Raw genomic sequence first — 20,920 nt, 5'->3', positions numbered from 1 at the left:
ATTTTAAGTTTTTTTATACTATATAGAAAAAAGGCTACTTGTAGGAAAAAGAAAACAAAGCTTGTACTAATTTATATATTACAAATCATTCAATTACAGAGCTGATTCTTTCAACAACTCTAGAACTTCACTGGGAAATTTATGCAAACTTTGACTGTTATTTAACTTTAGTTTTCTAAGAGATGCTATAACGGGATCACTGGATACAAGAAGCCTATTAATCAAATCTTGGTTTGTATCTTTTCTTGAAGTCTTTCTGCTAAAATGTTCCCGAAAGTTTTTGAAGTCTTTATTTCGCGCCTCAAGGGCATCTTCAGACATTATTCCGATTGGTAGAAATGGTCTTTCAATTATAGCATGACAATGAACCAAAATTTTGTGGACAGATTGTGACATATAGTACCATGAATTATTGGATATATAAAGTTTTAGAGCGGTTATGCAAAAAACTTTAAACTTTATAGTATCTATTTCATATCCTGATGACAAAGTGACTAAAATGATATAAAAATAATATATAAGAGTTTCATCAACTTTTAATATCTCGGCGGTTAATTTATAGTTGGCAAAAGCTCTGCGGGAAGTATTTCCGTCGTTACTAGTACCTTAAAAATTAGAAAATTATATCTTATATTTAATATATTATATGGATATATAATATATATTTTATATAATACAAAATTTGACTTACCCGAACCTCCACTTTTCGGAAAATCCACAACCAATCCTAATTGGTTCATAAAATCGGTCTGAATTCGGCACTTTACTTGCTCTACCGCTAATTTATCAGCTACAGCTCTAGCCTGCCATTTTCCGGTTTCCTTTTTATATCCAACATGAAGTATTAGTTCAAAAAAGTTTATCCAAGCGTGTAAACTAGATAAACCATATTTAAACTCTAAATTGTTGGTGTCTAAATTCATAACTTTCTCCAAGTTATTCATGTTTTTTGGAGATAAACCACAAACTGGACAACACTGTGTCGAGTTTGTCATAGTTGATAAAATTGTTTGAATTTTAACATCTACCATGGTCAGCTCAATAAAAAATTTTACAGCTAATTCTTTCCCAGCAAAAGTAATGTTAATAACATCACAGTTCTCAATTTCGGAATCAATAGTTTTTTTTTCTTCTTCCACAACATTCGTTTCCTTTTGAAAAGAAAATCTAACGGGTCGACAATATGCAGTTGATGACGGCTTTTCGTTTCTCCACACTACTACATTTTTATTATTATAAAATCCGCTGAGTTCTAATGGTACTATGCAAGTCATAAATAAGCACTATTCATTTTTTAGATTTCGTTCAATGTTTTCATTATGGCTAACCTGCTTGTAAACGCTTTGCCCTGTAGCACCATCAAACCCAGCTTTGCATCTAAATGTCAGTTTAGTTAGTTCTTCTAACATTGTTATTAGCACAGGAGCTTGAAAGTCACACAGTCTTTCAAGAGTGTGCATGAGAAGGTCTTTTAGCGGTATGTTTACGGCATACTCGTCTACATAAACGTTTTTGGGATAACATTTAGATTTTGAAAACCGTATATCATTATATAAAGGATAAATGTGGCAGCCTTTTTCTTCTGCGCCATTTCGTAAAAGCTGGTATGTTGATTTTGATCAACCAATGCTCGACCTTCATCCGGTGTGTACTTCATAAGATTTTTAACTGGTTTTTCATCTGAAATTTCGGCAATTTTTCTAGCAGTCTCGTACTTAAACTCATTTCTAAATTTAAATTTTGTTGCATGAAGTAATTCAGAGCCAGATAAACTGTTAATAACATTGTTAAGCTTTCTCTTTTTTGTTTTGTTGCATGAGTTTTTAAAAGAGCAACAAGGTCTTCCAACTTCATTAACTGTAGAATTTAGCGTAATGTACGTAAACTGAAAATCTTGAGCTAACCATTTTTCATTGCTTTTTTCAAAGTAATTTGCATCATTATTTGCAGCTATCCACTTTTTACGATATACTTTTATAAAGTTTTTACACTCACAATCGTTTAGTGTAATATCTACTGAAGATAGGAGAGTTAATACTGATGAAAAAAATGATTTATCATTAGGAAGTAGTTTGTTTTGTCTTATAAGTGTGTGAATCTCACCAATTTTCATATTATAACTAAAGCAAAAAACAAAAAAAAGTATTATTCAAACAGTACAATGTGCAATGAATTGTATTGGAGAAAAATAACATCTGTTATTGTTTGGTTGAATAAAAAACATGACGTTTCAAATAAGTATTTCGATTTCAAGCGAATAATACGATTTGAAACTCGTATTTTTAAAGTATCAAATAAACTCAAAATGGGCAATAATGGGCGATGTATACAGTTCTAATAGGTTATAGATATGTAGCATTTACTAGCTCAAGCACTCGATATAGGTTCTCGTAGGTTCCCTAACTTATCTGACACTTTTTGTACGAAATAAAAGTATTAAATGTTATAAACTTACCTTGTTATAATAAAGCCAGTTTACAAATGTTTTATAAACAATGATTTTTTCTATTTATTTTTTTCATAAAGCTATACAATTTAATAGTTAAAATAAATAAACTAATTCCGCATACACGTATTTTTTTTAAAGTTACTGTTAACAAAAGATATACACAAAAATAAAAAAAACTCGCGCTTTTTTAAAAAAATAAATAAAATTATTAAACATGGAACCGCAATTGATTTTTGCATAGTCATAAAATACATAGTCTGGCCAGTTGAAGAGCGCTTTTGTTTATCTTATTGTTAGAGTTTTTTTAGAACCCAGTCTACTAACTGGTGCACACTGTTTGTAAACAAAGACGCGATATATGTGGAATACTGATAATTACATTTTGTGGAGTCACATATCTGAAATATTTTATGAAGATCTAAACTATGGCCTTCACATTTGCCCAAATCTCTCCTTAGAAAACGTTAGGTTACCAATTTTAGGAACTAATAGTCTTGATAATAATCCAGAACCAAAGACCTTTACCAAAGAGAAATTACCACGCCGAAATTGTAACAAAAAATGAACTCATCAAATAAAGGAAATTAAAAACGGCTATATTCATAGCCACAAACCTTATAAAGGCATTATTTGTATAAAATAATTGTGAGTGTGTGTGTGTGTGTCTCTCTCTCTCTCTCTCTCTCTCTCTCTCTCTCTCTCTCTCTCTCTCTCTCTCTATATATATATATATATATATATATATATATTTGTGTGTCTGTGTGTGTGTGTGTGTAAATGTGTATGTGTATATATATATATATATATATATATATATATATATATATATATATATATATATATATATATATATATATATATATACTATATATATATATATTATACACACACATTTGTCCTTTGTATTTTCAAGAAGGGTTCCCAAGTCTTGAATACTATTTTTTATTAAAAAATATAACAGTGAGATGAAATGACTTTTTGACTTAATTTTTTGTTGCCACCATGTCTTACACTGTGCATAATATGTGACAATAAGTGTGATTTGCTTGTGGAAACTAAAGGTAAGTGGTAATTGGGGCACCAAAAGGTGCATTGTTAACCTTAAAATTCTCTAGGAGACTGAAAAGTGATCTCTTAAGTTGAAGTTGTGTTACAAATAAAGGAGAAGCTAAAATAAATTTCTTAACATTATTCATTTCAAAATTATTTTAATAAAATTATTTTAATAAAATAATAAAAATACATAACTATTAAACTACTTTTAATTATATAGCATTTGATACTTAAAATAAGAACTTACTTAACTTCATTTCGCTTTCACTTTATTAATCATTGCATCTCTTCATCATGCTGCAATATAGTTCCTATGCAAGAATATGTTTTTAATGACATTTATGGCTATGAAAATAACCTTTTCTAATGTCTATTTTTTTATTTAAACTGTTCAGCGGAGTTCAAAGTTCCTTTCTTGATTTCTTTTCTTAACGAATTTGCTCATTTGTTCTTAGATTTGATTTTATGCAAATTTACAAGGTCCTTTGAATAGGAAAATGAGCGAGCACAAATATAAAGAGTTAAAAGATGATCTAGAAGATTGAGAGACAATTCTTCAGATACTTTGGTAGAAGAAAATTGCAAATTTTTGAGAAGTGAGATAAAACCCCAAAATCTTAAAGGAACTCTGCAGTCAAATTTTTGTTGATTTTCTAAATGCTATTCCTGCTATTTTAAATAGTGACAAAGCATAAGATGATATAAACCAAAGACCACCTCGATTTTTTAAAATAGTAAATTTTTTATTAGTATCATGATTATACTTGGGAAAATAATTAGAATCATTTTCTACAATTTTTCCAGCCAACAAAATTGAGAGTGTTTCTTGTCAAATCTGGTTTGTCAACTTTTTGAATAACATATCCTTAAATAAAAAGTACTAAATACATACCCACCCAAATATTCAATTAAACTTTTAAACTTAATTTCATCATCAGTAGCTAAAACTGAGGTGGCATTTTTAGACTTGGTCAAGTGAGCCAAAATGTGATTTGCAAGGTCATATCCTACAAGAGTTGAGGTTTTATCTGTGAGATTTTTCATAAAACCTTTCTGACCAGCAACTTTGTAAAATTGTGGATAAAAAACTTCTGCACCACCATTAAAATTTTCAATAACTTCCTTATTAGATCGAATGAATGCTTTGCATCATCTTCTGAGAAACTGTACCTTGAAAGCTCATCTCTGATATATGGAGGATAGCAAAGATCGTTTTCCACAAATTTAATGCTTTTTTTTAATGAAAGTTGTGAACTCTTCTGCAGTACACCCACGCTTAATATCAGTTGCTGCATTTCTTTGCAGTGTTGAAGTGTCAATCTTAAAGTGATGTGTTGTTATGTGGTGTTTGAGTCCTTTCTCTGATTTGCATTTTTTCACACACTGCTGGCAGTTAAAGTTGTTTGAAACGCTTCCATTCTCAAATTCTTTAGAAAAGCATCGACATCATTAAGGAACTTACTTTTTTCAAAAAAAACGTCTGATTCTAGATCTAATATAAGAGAATCAATGGACTGTTCCTCTCCAAAGTTTGCCATTTTTTAGATTTTTGTGCACTAGTTAGTAGACTGGGCACGATAAATTAACTATTTTCAACATAAATTCAAAACTTTAACTTCTATTATTTGAAAACAATAGAATCTTGCGAAAACGGCTTAACTGGCCAGACTATCTGTTATTATGACTATGATTTTTGTGGTTTTGAAAGATACTATTAAACTCAAACAAATGTTTTAATTAGTCAGTAGAGTATTGCGATTATGTTTTATAATATGATTTTTGAAATAATAAACTTTCATTTTTGAGGTTTTGTCCACCACCTGGCCCACTATGCGCTGGACGTTGCTGTTTTCCGTCCGCTTAAGATAGAAAAGCGCATCTAAGAATCAATACCAAAAAATCAGTTCCTCGGTCTTCTTGCTCTACTACAACGTCAATTTAAAAGCGATAGTTTGAGATCTGACTTTAAGGCTAGTGGAATATTTCCCTTCGATAAAGAAATGGTCATAAAGCGTTTGCCACAGGTTAATAAAGATATTGGAGGAGGTACCGGTAGTACTGTTAAGGAAGTATTCAAAAACTTTAATCTATATATATATTAATGGGTTATTTTGACTACCATAATGGCTGACTTTATTAAAACTTTGGAAGAAAAAAAGCCAAAAATTATGCGTTTTAATTTTGGAAGTATACATATTTAACACTTAGTTAAGATTTTTTTGACAACATACATTGTGTTTACTAATGCATATGATTGATTAAATGTAAAAAAATCAGGAGTGGGGAGAGTTTCAACCTGGGGGTCAATTTGGAGAACAGTGTTGCTTCACTTTTTCTTTACAGAGTTTTTGTGAAGTAAGACATCTAGATAATATATACAAATGGGAAGGATTAACTTTTAAAACCGGTAAAGATAGGCAAAACGACATCTTGACTCGACTTGAAGATTTATGATATATTTGAACTAAAATTTGGCATTTAAAAAAATAAATAAATTGGAATATTGTAAAAAATATCGTTATTATACCGATAAATATCGGTATTCTCGTTATTTTTATGTATTCCGATAAACCGATAAAAAAAAGCCGATAATATCGTTTCAACCGATAAGTTATCGTTTGGTTATCGGTTCAAACGATAGGTTATCGTTTCATAGACAAATTCATATCGTTTGAATCGTTATCATTTCTTATTGTTATCGGTTCAAAATATCGGTTCATACCGATATACCGATAACGATACGCATACCCTTACAGCCAACTCAAAAGCCAGCCTAATACGTTTATTCTGAAACAAACAATAACATTTTTAACTTACCTCCCCCCCCCTTCCCCCCACCTAAAAAAAAAATAAATAAATAATTATTCTAAATAAATAGTTAAATCTAACGGAATTTCTAAAAATAAGAAAACAAATGAACTGAAAAAAAAAACACTTGGCTGGAAGATAACACTAGCAACTGTTTTCCTTCCACTAATAATTTTCTTTTGCTGTCTGGAGTAAACAAGTGCAACATTTGTGACAGACTGTTTTCAGCAATTGGTGGCAAATAACTAAAGTTTATTTTTCAAAACTTTAAGAAATAAATTTTGAAAAGTTTGTTATTTAATAATTCTTATTAAAACTGACCTTTTTTCATGAGGCAGAAGACACCCTTGTTTTTTATCACAGCTATTTAACAAGTCTTCAAAATATTTTGGTGTAACTATATACTTTGCAGATGCTAACGCACATACTACCTTTGAAAAATATGAATAAGGAAAAACAATTCATCCCATAAAAAACTGAAGTTTTGTACATTCAGTTTTCCATTCTCACTTTCAGAGTTATTCAAGATATTTGCAGTAGTTTTCGTGATCAAGTTGACATTGGCAAGGAAAGGAAACTTAAGATAACAAAATTACGTTTTATCTAAAAAAAAAAAAAAAAAAATTTCTAGCAGATAAGAAAGAGGAAAATGCTTTGGGATACTTTAGCTTGAACAAAAATATCCCAAAAACTTTTAAAGTTTCTTCAAAAACACTTCATATAGAGGAAATGCTTACCTTGATTGTGAATATAAGCTTCTCCATCACTAGATGAGTAGCATCTTGATTCCAATCTTTAAATGTAGCCCCTCCTGGGGGAGAAAAAAGTTGTCGATTAGTTGGTGTAAATTGTTTATTTACATTTAATCAACTTCTTACCATAATTTTGTTATTTTTTTAAAATTTGCCTATTTATAAAACAAAAATCATAAAACTAAAATATTTTCTATGAAAATTCAAAACACAATTTAACGGGTGACAACTAAAAAACGAGACCGGATTTAAAGACACATATCTTCTCAAAGTAATAAGACTTTAAAAATAGGAAAACTGTTTTAGAAGGTATTTTTATTCTAGTTTTTAAATATTTTATGTATTTTTAGTTTTTATAGAAAAATGAATAAAAAAATAAATTCAAAACAAGAAGAGATTAGAAAACGTGTGTATGAATTTTATTCAAATTACAAAAATGCTGGTAAAAAGTTCACTTATGACCACTTTAAAGTTGAGAATATACCTAAAAGTACTATCTACAAGATAATTAAACGTGTTGAAAGTGAATCTGGGTACCAAAGAGTTCAAGGAAGTGGAGTAAAAGCTAAAAAAATGACCAGGACAAACATTGAAAGGCTCAAACTCATGTTAGACCATAAAGACGGAGTTTCTCAACGACAGGCAGCTAAAAAGTTCAACTGTACTCAGCAACACATTTGTAAAACATTAAAAAAAAGAACAAATATTAAGTCAAGAAAAAAAATGACGATTCCAAAACGCTCTGACCAGCAAAAAGCAGCAGCTAGAACTAAGTGCAGTCGATTATGTCAGAAATTCAAAAATCGTAAACCAATCATTGACGATGAGTCTTATTTCACGTTAAATCACTCCAGTATCAATGGAAATGATATATTTTATACTAGTGATGTAAAATCTACTCCATCTACAGTTAAATACCAAACAAAACAAAAGTTTCAAAAGAAATTACTTCTATGGATTGCTTTTTCTGAAAATGGAATTTCTCGGCCTTATTTTGTACCAAGTGGACTGGCTGTAAATCAAAAAATCTATTTAAACAAATGTATTAAGAAGAGACTTATTCCATTCATCAATAAGTATCATTCAGATGGTGCATATGTATTCTGGCCAGATTTAGCATCATCTCACTATGCAAAAACAGTAATCATCTACCTAAACAAGGAAAACGTGCATTATGTTGAGAAAGCGGATAACCCTGCAAACTTGCCAGAATGTCGTCCTATCGAAAATTTTTGGAGTATTTTGAAAGGCCTTGTCTACAAGAATAATTAGCATGCAGAAAATCTTAAAAAATTACGTTCTAGAATCAATTATTGCCTTAATAAAATTGATATTGAGCTCATACGGAGCCTAGCTCAGTCTATACCAGGCCTAGTTGATAAAGTCAGAAGAAATGGTTTAATTGAGAACAACTGATTATATATATAAAAACTAGAATAAAAATACTTTCTAGAAAATTTTTCCTTTTTGTTTAATCCTACTTCTTTAAAGAGATATGTGTCTTTAAATCCAGTCTCGTTTTTTAGTTGTCACCCGTTATGATAAGAATTTGATCTACTAGCAAGAAAATAACCAAGCCAATGCATAAGAGATTTAAAACTTCTTTTTGATTCAGAACTACTGATGCCAGATAGCACAGCATTAATAATTACTTTCTTCAATCTGAAAAAATAAGAATTGTAGCAATATTTATATTATTAAAAAACAACTAAATGCAATGATATAATTACACCCAGTATAATATTTCTGAAACTAACATCTATTATCTGATTAAAACAGAGATTCTTACAAATGTCAATCAAAAAGAACAGTTCTTAGTAAATGCTTCTTATTTGTAACCACTGATTATTTCAGGCAGCTAAAGTCTAAAACAATAAGATATAATTTAGGAAATAAAAAATGTGACCTACATAAAGCTGACTGGATATTTTCCAAACTGGATAATATCATTTACTTTGATTTTTATTTCTTTGTTTGGTTGAACTTTTGATTTATTGATGTGTACACCAACTTTAGATTTATCAATAATTGTTATCTCTGCACCTTAATAACAATACTTCTTTATTTAATTTCACATTCATCTGTGTAGTAAAAATTACTAAAAATTTATTTTTTTTTTTTACCCATAAAACAAATAATAAATAACAATATCAATGCAGCAGTATTTTTACAACCTTTATAAATTTTCAAAATGGCATCAAACTGTTAAAACAGAGAACATCTATTAATAAAATATTCTTATTTTTCATAGCTTCTCAAAAGAATAAATTCTTGATAAAAATATCCAATAAGAATAAATACCTCTAATTATATCTGTAAAATTTAAGCTTCAATTTGGGTATGGTTTTTCAGTACAAATCAATCACTTAACTTTTATTTAATATATTTTATCAAATTTTCTAACATTAAACTGATGCCTATAGCATCTTTTACTAAACTCCGAGCAAAAGGCAATAATAAAGCATGCAAGAAAATCTTTACTTTTTAACAACAATGAAACGTGGATTAAGAAAAATGGGGGACAGTTCGATGTTACTATGGGGGCTTACGATGGTGCTGAAGTATGTGAATTAGTAGGAATCTTTCTATTATTTCAACTTTCGCAACATTATAAAAGAGAGGATTTCGGGCTATATTGTGACGACGGGCTAGCAATATTTAAAAACAAAAACGGCCAACAGATGGAAAAAATCAAAAAGCATTTTGTGAAAATATTTAAAAATAATGATTTTCTTATTTCCATCAAATGCAATATGAAAATCGTAAATTATCTCGATGTGACACTTGATCTTAATGATAATTCTTTTCGACCGTACTCGAAATGTGATAATGAACTGTGTTACGTCAACTGCGATTCCAACCATCCACCTAGTGTTATCAAAAGACTACCTCGAACTGTTGAATTAAGATTATCTTCAACTTCATCGAACGAACTTATTTTTAAAAATGCTACTCCACCTTACGAAGAGGCTTTAAATAAAGCAGGCTATAAATGTAAACTCAATTATCAACATCAAGTTGCCACGACTAAAAATACAAAACGCAAGCGAAACATTATATGGTTTAACCCGCCTTTCAGTAAAAACGTGGAAACAAAAATAGGAAACCGTTTACTTGCATTGGTTGACCTTCACTTTCCGGTAAATCATAGATTGCACAAAATTTTCAATAGAAATTCGATCAAGGTAAGTTATAGCTGTATGCGAAACGTAAAATCCATCATTAATTCGCATAATCACAAGGTTTTACAAGACCAAAGAAGCATACCAAAAATCACCTGCAACTGTATCAACAAAACCGCTTGTCCTTTAAACAATTAATGTTTGTTAAGCAATATCGTTTATAAAGCTATCGTGAGTTCCGAAAATCTTGAACTCAAAGAAAAAGTTTATTTTGGCATTAGCGAGACACCATTTAAGCTAAGATATGCTAACCATTTGAAATCTTTTAATACGGTCAGGTATAAGAATGATACCGAGCTTTCAAAGGAAATTTGGAATCTCAAAGAAAAAGCCATCACACCTATAATAAAGTGGAGAATTGTAAAGCGCTGCAAACCTTACAACCCTGAAACCAAGATTTGTAACCTTTGCCTTCACGAGAAGTTTGAAATTTTATCGTATAAAGAAAACAACCTGCTTAACAAAAGAAGCGAAATAATATCTAAATGTCGACATGCTAACAAGTTCCTTTTATCCTCTTTTGATACTGAAGACTAAATGATTGCGTCTTTTTGCTCATTACGACAGAATTCGTTCTACCGTAAATTTGATTCGTTTTTAAACGGTTTTTTACGTTTTTGATTTGTAATTAATAGCTGATGATTGCCGTAAGGCACGAAACTTTAAGTACTATTAATATGTTGTTTTTCTCCATTTAAATAACAGATATATATATATATATATATATATATATATATATATATATATAATATATATATATATATATATATATATATATATATATATATATATATATATATATATATATATATATATATATATATATATATATATATATATATATATATATATATATATATATATATATTGTTGCCCTTATAGCAATCTCAACTTCATTTGTATAGCTTATGAAATAAATAGGTAAGGTTTTAGTATATTTGAACAACATTTACTAGTGCCACAATCAGTTTTTCATTTCAGGTTTATCTAACATGTAACTATGCTGAATATTTAACAAAATTCTGTACATTTGCAAACTTTGTACTCAAATATTGATGAAAGCAATTATTTTATTAAAAAAAAAATTCACTTGTGGTATCTCTGAGTAATTATGCTTAAATATTTATTTAGTTTAGTAAGCAATAATGATAGCAGTCATGTTATTTTCCACTTGTTTGAAAAATTAGAATTTACAATATTCCTTTGAAACCATATTTATTTTTGCTTTTAGCCTTCAAAATTATTTGAAAGCAAAAATAAAAAACCTTAAACCAAAACTTTGAACACACTATATCTACTAGAATCAGCCAGTGCATCCTTATTGGATTGATGGAAGTCAAAATATCAACTTTTTAATTTTGCATCAAGATTTAGAGACTTGAATATTTGGACCGCAAAACTGAAAAAGGGTTATTTTCATCCAAAGGTTTAATGCAGCTTCTTTTCTTGTGTTGTGGAAACTTTTTTTTCTGTAGTCCCAATGATTGAGAAATAAACAAAGTAAATAGTTAGAAAAACACAAAACTTACTTCCTGTATCCTGCTCATCTAATTGCTGAAGAACCCACATTTATATTTATGATAAATTTGTTTTTTACTGACAACAAACTTTTGCAGATTTTAAGACAATTAAAATACACTAAATTAAATTTACAATTATTTCACTTAAAAAGAGATAATAAAAACCTGTCTAATCATTCATTCAAAGATTTTATGAAAAGATATTTCAACACATTAATTTAAACAGTTTAAAAATTATACCAAAACCCAAAATGTCTTTAAGCAAGTTTTATAAGTTTCAAATTGGACCAAGAAAGCAGCTAATACTAGCAATCAAAAGAAATTTGATGGCAAATTTAATCTATCAAACATCAGAAATTGACAAATTTATTAAACAGTCAGTAAACAAGAAACTTAATGAATACTATTCCCATAAGTCACTCTGTTAACTCTGTTTATGCAACTTTTTTTCAATGTTATTTGAATAAATCCAAACAATGAAAATTATATATAAAAGAAGCATAAAATAACTTCAAATCAATGTTCTTCTAACCTAAAAGATTTTTTAAAGAAAATAGTTGTGGAAAGTTATATATTATCAAAAGATTAAAAAGCATTTTAATTCTTCTTAAAAAATTAAAACTTGGAGGGCATAATATTGGATTTTAATAACTTAAAACAATAAATGAAACATGGTTTATAATTTTTTTAAAATTATTTATTCTCTGTATACAACACATGTATAAGCTCTATATTACCAGTTCTCTGTATATAACACATATTTTCCTAAATAAAAACTGTTATAACAGCATAAAATGTTAAAAACCAATAAAAAAAAAAAAAAGACTAGCTGAAAACACTTTAAAAAATAAATAACAATATAAACATGTACCTATATATGATGTATGTGCATTTTTTTATTTTATTCGTGTGTGCATGGATATTTTATAAATTAAAAAATTTTCACAAAACCCTTCCAAAAACTAATTTTATTTCCAGCCTTAAGAAATCTATTGAAAATGAGGAATCGTATGAATTCTTTCATTAAAAAAAAAAAAAATCTAAAATTAAGATATGGAAAGTAAAAATGTATTTTCTATATAACACCATCAACAAACTTTCTATAAATCTTCAGCATTAAAACGTGTCACACTGTATGGAACTAAACTTTGTTTCTTCCGTTTCGGAAGAACTATGTCATCAGGCTGAAAAAAAAGAAGACAAAAAAAATTAAAAATTTCACAAAGCTTGACTTAAATTTAATGTTTTATAATTTTTGTTTTATATTTATATACAACATTGATATATATTTATATAAAAAATTGATTTATACTTAAGTTTATTAAATGTCATTGTTTTATGTTTATTGCTTTTAGGACAATTATAGAACAATACTTCTTGTCATTAAAAGTCACAGTATCATAACAGGGTATAAAGATGGGCCAATAGGCCTGGCCAATTATTTATATTCAAATGGCTCTATCTCAATAATAAAAGCAGTATGTATGTATGTATGTATGTATGTATGTATGTATGTATGTATGTATGTATGTATGTATGTATGTATGTATGTATGTATGTATGTATGTATGTATGTATGTATGTATGCATGTATGCATGTATGCATGCATGCATGCATGCATGCATACATGTGTATGCATACATACATGCATATGAATACATGTATGTATGCATATGTATGTATGTATACATACATATGCATACATGTATGTATGCATAAATGTATGTATGTATACATACATGCATGTATGCATGCATATGCATACATACATGCATGGATACATACATACATGCATGCATGCATATATGTTTGTATGGGTGCTTAGTAAAATCTCATTCTTATTCTAGCGAAAAGTTTGCCATCTTAAAAACCACAGACATCAACAAGCTATAATTAGAATATTTAATCTTTTGTAAAACAAGCTTGATAGCATTGTACTTTGCTGTTTATTGTACAATCAGAATTAAAGCATTTGTAATATAAAATAACTAGTTTTACTACTAATAAGGAATAAACACAAAAAAAGCACACAAAAAATTGGTCTTTTAAAATAAACAAAACTTATAGCAATTTCATAACCTAATACTCATTAGAAATAAAAGTTTCAAGTATTTTATAAAACAACTACAAGCTATTATCAAAGTTTAAAATCTCCCATTTAATAAAGCATAGTTGTCCAAAATATGGGCCTCCTGTGCATTTTATGGTCTGCAACATAAAAACTTTATTTATTTTCTAAACCTACATGTTTGTAACAACTTATATTTTGTAAACAACATGATTTCTGAATTGAAATTCCTAACTTAGTTTTTTGTACATTAAATCATCCAAAACTTTATACATGTACAGTTGACCGATTCAAAAATTATATAAAATAACAACTACAATTTTAATTAGGCTACTCTCTTATTTGGCATGGTTTGTGGTCAAGAAAATGTGTTCAAAATAAGAATACAAGCTTTATCATACAATATTTTGTCAAGCAAAATGAACAATACGCAGTATGCTAACAAGTTTTTTTACTGCACAGTTTTCTTTTTTTTTTATGTGAAAAAAAGACTGCTAAGATTTAATATATTTGCTTTGATACAATGTTAGTAGATAATTAGGCAAAAGTGGAAAGGTAAAGTGAATTGAGTTTTCACTAAATATTGTAATTAAGTTATGAAAATTTTGGGAGCTACTTTTTTTTCACCAGTAAACAATATTTAAGCATTTAGCCACTTAAATTTTTAACAAAATTTTCTCATGAACTGATCATAAAAGTGTATAGAGTGCAAGAAAAATACAGACAAAACTAAATGCATAACTTCAGCTGCACCATCAATATTTGTAGTTATATTTTTTGTTTAAATGCCTTACTATGATCATACAAATGAACATTTAAAAATTTAAATTCCAGCCCACAAGAAGTGGTTGATGCAGCATAATTCTGGTTGATGCTGGTTGATGCCATAAGAAAAATTTTTCACTTTTTAATATGAGTAAAACATATTATAGTCTTGTCTAAATGTTTTGATTGTTTGTGAAATAAATTTAGTTCAGAGCGTAGTCAGTGTTTTTTTTTTTTTTACTCTGTAAACATATATTGATTTAAAAAAAAAAAAATCATGAAAATTTGATTTCTAGCAGCGGTTTGTTGGTTGGAACAAACCTACTAAAGATATCATTGGAAGAAATGAACTTGTTGCGTTTAAAAGTGACAACGAACAACAAAGCATGTTGTTTGATGAGTTTAAGGAGGTGACATCTTTTAAAAAATATTTTTAATTTTAAGAAACTTGACTTATTTTTATGGATGAAGTTCATTTGATCCTACGTTTCCCGAATTACATGAGTTGAATTAAATGATATTTCTTTAATGTATACTAATATATTAGTTACTAATATGTTGTTAAAGGCAAACCATGGAATTGATATGAGAATTTAATTTTTTAAAATTGATGAGTTAAATATCGATAAAATTGAATTAAACTTTACAAGGTTATGTTTTCCTCTCAAGTATGATCAATCTTTTTCTGTTACAGGAAGCAGATAAGGAAGAAGAAGCCGAAAGAGAAATGAATCGTTTGTTTGACGAGTAAGTTTTCTTTTTTAATCTTACGTCGAAGTTCTTCCATTATTTCACTTAAGTTTCCGTTTTTTAAACGAAATTGTAAACAACGATATATTTTTAAAAAACCCAATTAAAAAAAGTACTTTTTCAATTTAGTTGGGGCAATAACAAAGAACCTGTTAGAAAAGCAACACGCTGATTTTCGGTACTGTTCTTTAACGAAGAAAGTGTTTTCAGTTATGTTACTGTTAATGAAAGTTTCCGTTTGGTGATAACAAAACAGCTCTAAAGATTTCTTCTTTCCCTAAAGAGCTCTTTTAAAGATTCTTTTTTATAATAAGTTCTATAAAATCTTGGTAATTCTATATTTTTCACCTACTAGAGATCGAAAGTATATTTTACATGAAGTGTACCGTAAAACGGGGTTACTTTAGCCCTTTAATGCTGAATGAGTTAAAAATTATTGTTGTTACGAAATTATACGACGGTCGACTTAATCGATTAATGTATTTTTCAAAGTCGATGATAATCGGCTAATAACTTTTTTAAAATCGACTTTTAGTCGACATAGTCGAAATATTTGAATAAAAATTTTATAATCATATACTTTCACCCTTTTGAGACTCTCGATACATATATGTACCACTAAATTACATAGCTGATCTAGACGCCTTTTGTGAGTAAAATTCTTGAAATGCATTTATTTTTATTGATTTATGACGCTTTAGAAACGTGCAACAAAAATAGAAAATATTTACCTAAAGTCAATAAAAAGCTGAAAAGAGGCAAATATATGTTTAAGTGTAGTAAAGATGCTATTTGTAAAATTGTAAGAAACAAAAGAAGTCCTTATGTTGAGTAATTTTCATAAAGCTGATGTTACAGAAGCGACGAAAACTTTGAAAGACGGCTTATAATGTAGTGTTTCTTGCCCAGAGATGGTTGCGCTTCATTGCAAAATTATGGGAGGGGTGGATTTAGCGGACCAAATGATAGGACTGTATGAACTAGATCGTAAATCGAATAAATGGTGGAAGAAAGAATCTGCGAAAGTCAATTAAAAGCTCTTTCCAGTTTTTCAAATAATGTTTTGATATAATGTTTTAAAAAAGAGTTCAGCATAAACTATCTTGATTAGTCAAATTGTTGAATCCATGTGACTGAGCAAGTTTTTATAAAAGTTTTAATCATTAGTTTACCTTCTCCAAAAAAAAAATACGTTTAAAATGTTCAAAATAAATTTTTTAAATTGCTGAGATCAGACTTAAATACCATGGCCGAATACTCAGGGTGTTCAGAAAAAAAAAAAAAAAAAGGTACATCTCTAGTGTCAATTACCTTGCTCATCAAAGATAGCCAGTTCGCAACATCAAAAGTTTACGTATATTTATATTTAACGTGATATGTAAACTCTCTTGCATTTATCTTTATTAAAGCTGATAACCACGATTTCATTTTAAGAGCTATCGATCTCATGTTTCTGAAACAAAAAATGAAAAAAATTAGCATATAATTTTATCATCAAAATTACTTCTGAAATGAAGAACAATTTGTGTATTTTAAAGTTTAATTTATTACTAACATTTAATATTAGTGATTTAAATTGAATAAATTACATTGAGTAATACCTAATTACTATTCGTAATTTTTTACGAATAGTAATTAGGTACTTTCAAGATACAGTACTGTGAATATGTTTTAGACCACTTACATTTTTTCAAAAAATCCCGGAGAATTCTTCTCTAATATTTAAGTTTATAGTTCTTTATTATAAACTTATTAAAACACATGTATTTCACACAAAAATATGGAACAATAACAAACTATTTAATGTCAAACTTCATAAAAAACTCTTAATATCTACTATGTCCTCCTTTTGCCTTAATCACAGCCGATATTCGCCGGGGAATAGATTCATACAAATTAGTTATAAATTCCTGGGGTATGTTGTGCCATTCTCTTTGAAGTACTTCAAAACATTCTTCAGCATTTCGGGGAGCATGTTCGACCTTCTTTCTGTCCAGGTAATCCCATATAAGCTCAATTATATTCAAATCTGGACTCTGGGGAGGCCAGGTCATCAATTGTAGTACTCCTTCCTCTGCCATTTTACTTAAATAATTTTTTGCCACTCGGGAACAATGTTTTGGGTCATTGTCCTGCTGCAGAATAAAATCATGACCTATTAGTCTCATTCCGGATGATACAGCATGGTGCCTTAGGATATCCACATAACGTTCCCCGGTGAGTCGCCCCTCTATTTTGATCAAATCACCTACTCCAGATGAAGATAAACAGCCCCAAACTTGTAAAGAGCCTCCTCCGTGTTTAACGGTAGGGTTTAAACACTCGGGCTTATAGGCTTCTCCAATTCTTCTTCGAACATATTGGCGTCTTTTTGTTCCAAAAATTTCGAATTTGGACTCATCGGTGTACAGAACCCGATTAAACTTTTCTTGGGCCCAATCTTTGTGTTGTTTCGCATATTTAAGTCGTTTTTCTTTATTACCACGCCGTAATAATGGTTTTCGAATTGCAACACACCCTCTTAATCCCGATTTGAGTAGGTGTCGTCGAATACAAGAAGAGCTGACATTTTTCCCAGTTGCTGTGTTAATGCCCTTTGCCAGCTCGGTTGATGTTTTTTTCCTATTTTTTAAAGAAAGTGTTTTTAAATATTTATTGTCATCTTTTGTTAGCTTAGGAGGTCTACCACTTTTCTTTCTATTTTCAAGGGAGCCAGTTTCTCTAAACTTTTTAATGATTTCTGTAACAGCAGTCTTTGAATATCCTGTTTTGGACAAAATTTGGCGCTGCGAATAACCTTCTTCGTGAAGCACAATAACTTTTTGTCTCTCTATTAAAGATACTTTACCCATTTAATTAATCTGAAAATGCAAAACAAAACATTTAAAAATGAAAACTAATATATAATTTATCTAAAAATGCAAATTAATAACTTTGTTTAATTATTTTTAACGATTTGTCTAACTGTGTTCATAAAAAATAACAATTTTTTAAAAATGTACCAAAACCCATAATTATTGTACTAAATTCATTCAATCACTGCACTTTATAATGTCAAAAACAAAAAATGAAGGAGTATGAACCCGAATCACTATAAACCAGTTTATTTTTATTTCTTATTTAGATGAACGCTTGGTCGGTAGTTATTATGACACATCGCTTTAATAAATAAACAAACAAATCCCTCATGTTCTCTCATCAATTTTGTTTATTTATTCAAAATAATATACTCTTTCAACTTTTCTTGTATATTATTAAACTTAAGTAAGCTTTAAAAAAATTATATATGAAAAAAATTGTAAATACGTCTAATTATGCAAGTGGTCTAAAACATATTCACAGTACTGTATATCATAAACAATAATTGAAATATCACGATATATTTTTACTACTTTAATATCAAATTGTTGAAGTTATATAACTTCTAGCTACAAAATACACTGGAAAATAATTTATCTAAAAAAAAATAAATAACTTAAAGTAATATTTCACTTTTTATGAAATATAATATTTTAAATAGAAATATGATAAAACAAAACTCAGTACTTTACTAAGTAACTTGTATCCTAAAATTCGCTGTCTTCCAATACTGAAGTTTATGGTTTTTATTATTTTTATTTTTAGCTTATTAGTCATACTTTCATAACATGTTTCTATTAAAAAAACAAGAGTATTTTGTTTTAGTAAGTAACAAACTGAAACGCAATAAATTCTCATGTCGGAGAATGGTCCGGTCCGTTCAGTACATTTATCAAAATCCACATGTTACCCATATAATTACAACAATCTATACCTCAGATAACTTTCCTTCTACTATTTTCCGAAGTTCTTATTTTTGAAAAGGTCCATTCAGTACAAGGTCCATTCAGTACAAGTCTCCCCTACTCCGTATAGTTTATCCTACTTTTCACCACTAACAGCTATCTGATAGAAAATCTGCGATTGTCTTTTTAAACCTCTTTCCATTTTTTCAAACAATCTAAAGTTTTAAAACTTTACTTTCTCCAAAATGTTTTCAAACAATCAAAATGTTGAACTTCAAAAAGTCAGACTTAAATATCATAACCTAATATAAAGGGTGTTCAGAAAAAAAAAACAGGTTTGGTACATCTCTAGTAAATACCTTGCTCGTTAAAGATAGCTAGTTTGCAACATAAAAGTTCATGTATATTTATATTTAACATGATATGTAAACTCTCTTGCATTTATCTTTGTTAAAGCTGATAACTACGATTTCTTTTTAAGAGCTATCTACCCTCAACATCATTTGCACTATCCTCCTTTTTTCATCGGTATGAAGAAGATGATCAAGAGTTTCAGGATATCGTAAGGTATTCAAATCTAACTATCCGTACGTTCAATGCAGCCAGTTTGATTTCTTCAATTCCATGGCTGCACTATTTTCCCACGGCTGCCTCAAGAAACATCGCCGAAATTCAACGACTTCGTGACCCAATTCTGCAGCGAAAGCTTCAAGAACATAGAAATACTTATGACGAAAACAACTTACGTGACGTGACTGATGCTTTAATAAAAGCCTCATCAGATGCTTCAATTGTAAGAACCGCGTAGAGAAAATCACCAACAAAAACATTGAATTTCTTTTAAACGATTTTATAATTGCTGGAACGGAAACATCTTCACACACAGTTCTTTGGGTTATTGTATATCGATTACATTGGCCTGAGTACCAAGATAAGCTTTACAATGAAATTGCGAATATTACAGGAGGTCAGCGTTATCCGTGTTTAGATGATCGTCTAATGCTTCACCTTGTGCAAGCCGCAATTCATGAAACACTGAGACTCTCGTCTGTAGTACCCTTAGGAATACCACACAAGGCAATGGAAAACAGTAGTATTTGTGGCATATACATTCCAAAGGGAGCTAGAATAATAACAAACTTATGGAGTATTCATCACGATGAGAATCAATAGACAAACGCCATGAGTTTTTATCCCGAACGTTGGCTGGACGAATCAGGAGTGTTCAATTATAAACAAGGGAAAGCATTTTTGCCGTTTTCAGGCGGACCACGTAGTTGCTTAGGGGAGATGCTAGCCAAGATAGAGTTGTTTATCTTTATTTCACGATTAATAAAAGACTTTCGGTTTGAGAAACCGATTGACGAAGAATTACCATGCTTAGATAATCGTTTTGGAATCACTTGCACACCCTATGACTTCAAAGGCTTGATCGTTCCAAGAAACTGAGTCATAAAATGTTAAACATCAGTTATGAAATATACTTTTCGTTTTACAACTTAGACTGTAAAATTACTTTTTTTTTTCTCCTTTAGAAACACGACTGTTACAAAACATTACAAAATTAAAATTCACAAAAATCAAGACCAAAACAGCTTACTTCATTAAAACCACGCGCAAAATTGGTTCGTTGAGTTTGAAACGGTTTATTAATTATGGTTTTATAATTATAAAAAAGTTGGTTATAGAACCGTTTTAACATTTTTATGAAGAAATAGAAACATTTTTAGTTTTAATGATAAATTTAAAATTTTAATTCTTTGTATAAATTCTATGAATGACGTAAAGATACTTAGGTTTGGTATTCT

General features: G+C 29.2%; 1 protein-coding gene and 1 pseudogene across 2 annotated transcripts; one reads left to right on the top strand and one right to left on the bottom strand.

The window, feature by feature from the left end:
- Positions 1 to 61: 61 nt before the first annotated feature.
- On the bottom strand, positions 62 to 2,122 carry LOC145186657 (uncharacterized). 2 transcript variants are annotated; one of them, XM_090068914.1, is made up of 2 exons: positions 692 to 2,122; positions 62 to 605 (listed from the first exon to the last, which is right to left on the bottom strand). In XM_090068914.1, the coding sequence occupies exons 1-2, from the start codon at positions 1,272 to 1,274 to the stop codon at positions 94 to 96; spliced, it is 1,095 nt and encodes a 364-aa protein (XP_089925040.1). In that variant the 5' UTR covers positions 1,275 to 2,122; the 3' UTR covers positions 62 to 93. The 2 variants fall into 2 exon arrangements, with proteins under 2 accessions (XP_089925040.1, XP_089925041.1); XM_090068915.1 differs by having other exon boundaries at positions 62 to 494; positions 692 to 1,282.
- A 16,951-nt stretch (positions 2,123 to 19,073) lies between these two features.
- Positions 19,074 to 20,561, top strand: LOC145193052 (steroid 17-alpha-hydroxylase/17,20 lyase pseudogene; annotated as a pseudogene).
- The last annotated feature ends 359 nt before the right edge of the window (positions 20,562 to 20,920 follow it).

The sequence above is a fragment of the Hydra viridissima genome, unplaced genomic scaffold (assembly GCF_058129835.1).
Source record: "Hydra viridissima isolate aposymbiotic clone 2 unplaced genomic scaffold, HvirCarnegie_v1 scaffold_12, whole genome shotgun sequence".
Classification (NCBI taxonomy): domain Eukaryota; kingdom Metazoa; phylum Cnidaria; class Hydrozoa; order Anthoathecata; family Hydridae; genus Hydra; species Hydra viridissima.
This window is presented reverse-complemented; position numbering and strand designations above follow the sequence as displayed.

What these genes read in the sequence shown, in the direction of transcription:
- LOC145186657 (XM_090068914.1), bottom strand. Translation starts at nt 1,274, where the DNA reads ATGACTTGCATAGTACCATTAGAACTCAGCGGATTTTATAATAATAAA. An exon ending in TCCGAAAAGTGGAGGTTCGG is followed by an intron (nt 606 to 691) that starts GTAAGTCAAATT and finishes CTAATTTTTAAG; the next exon opens with GTACTAGTAACGACGGAAAT.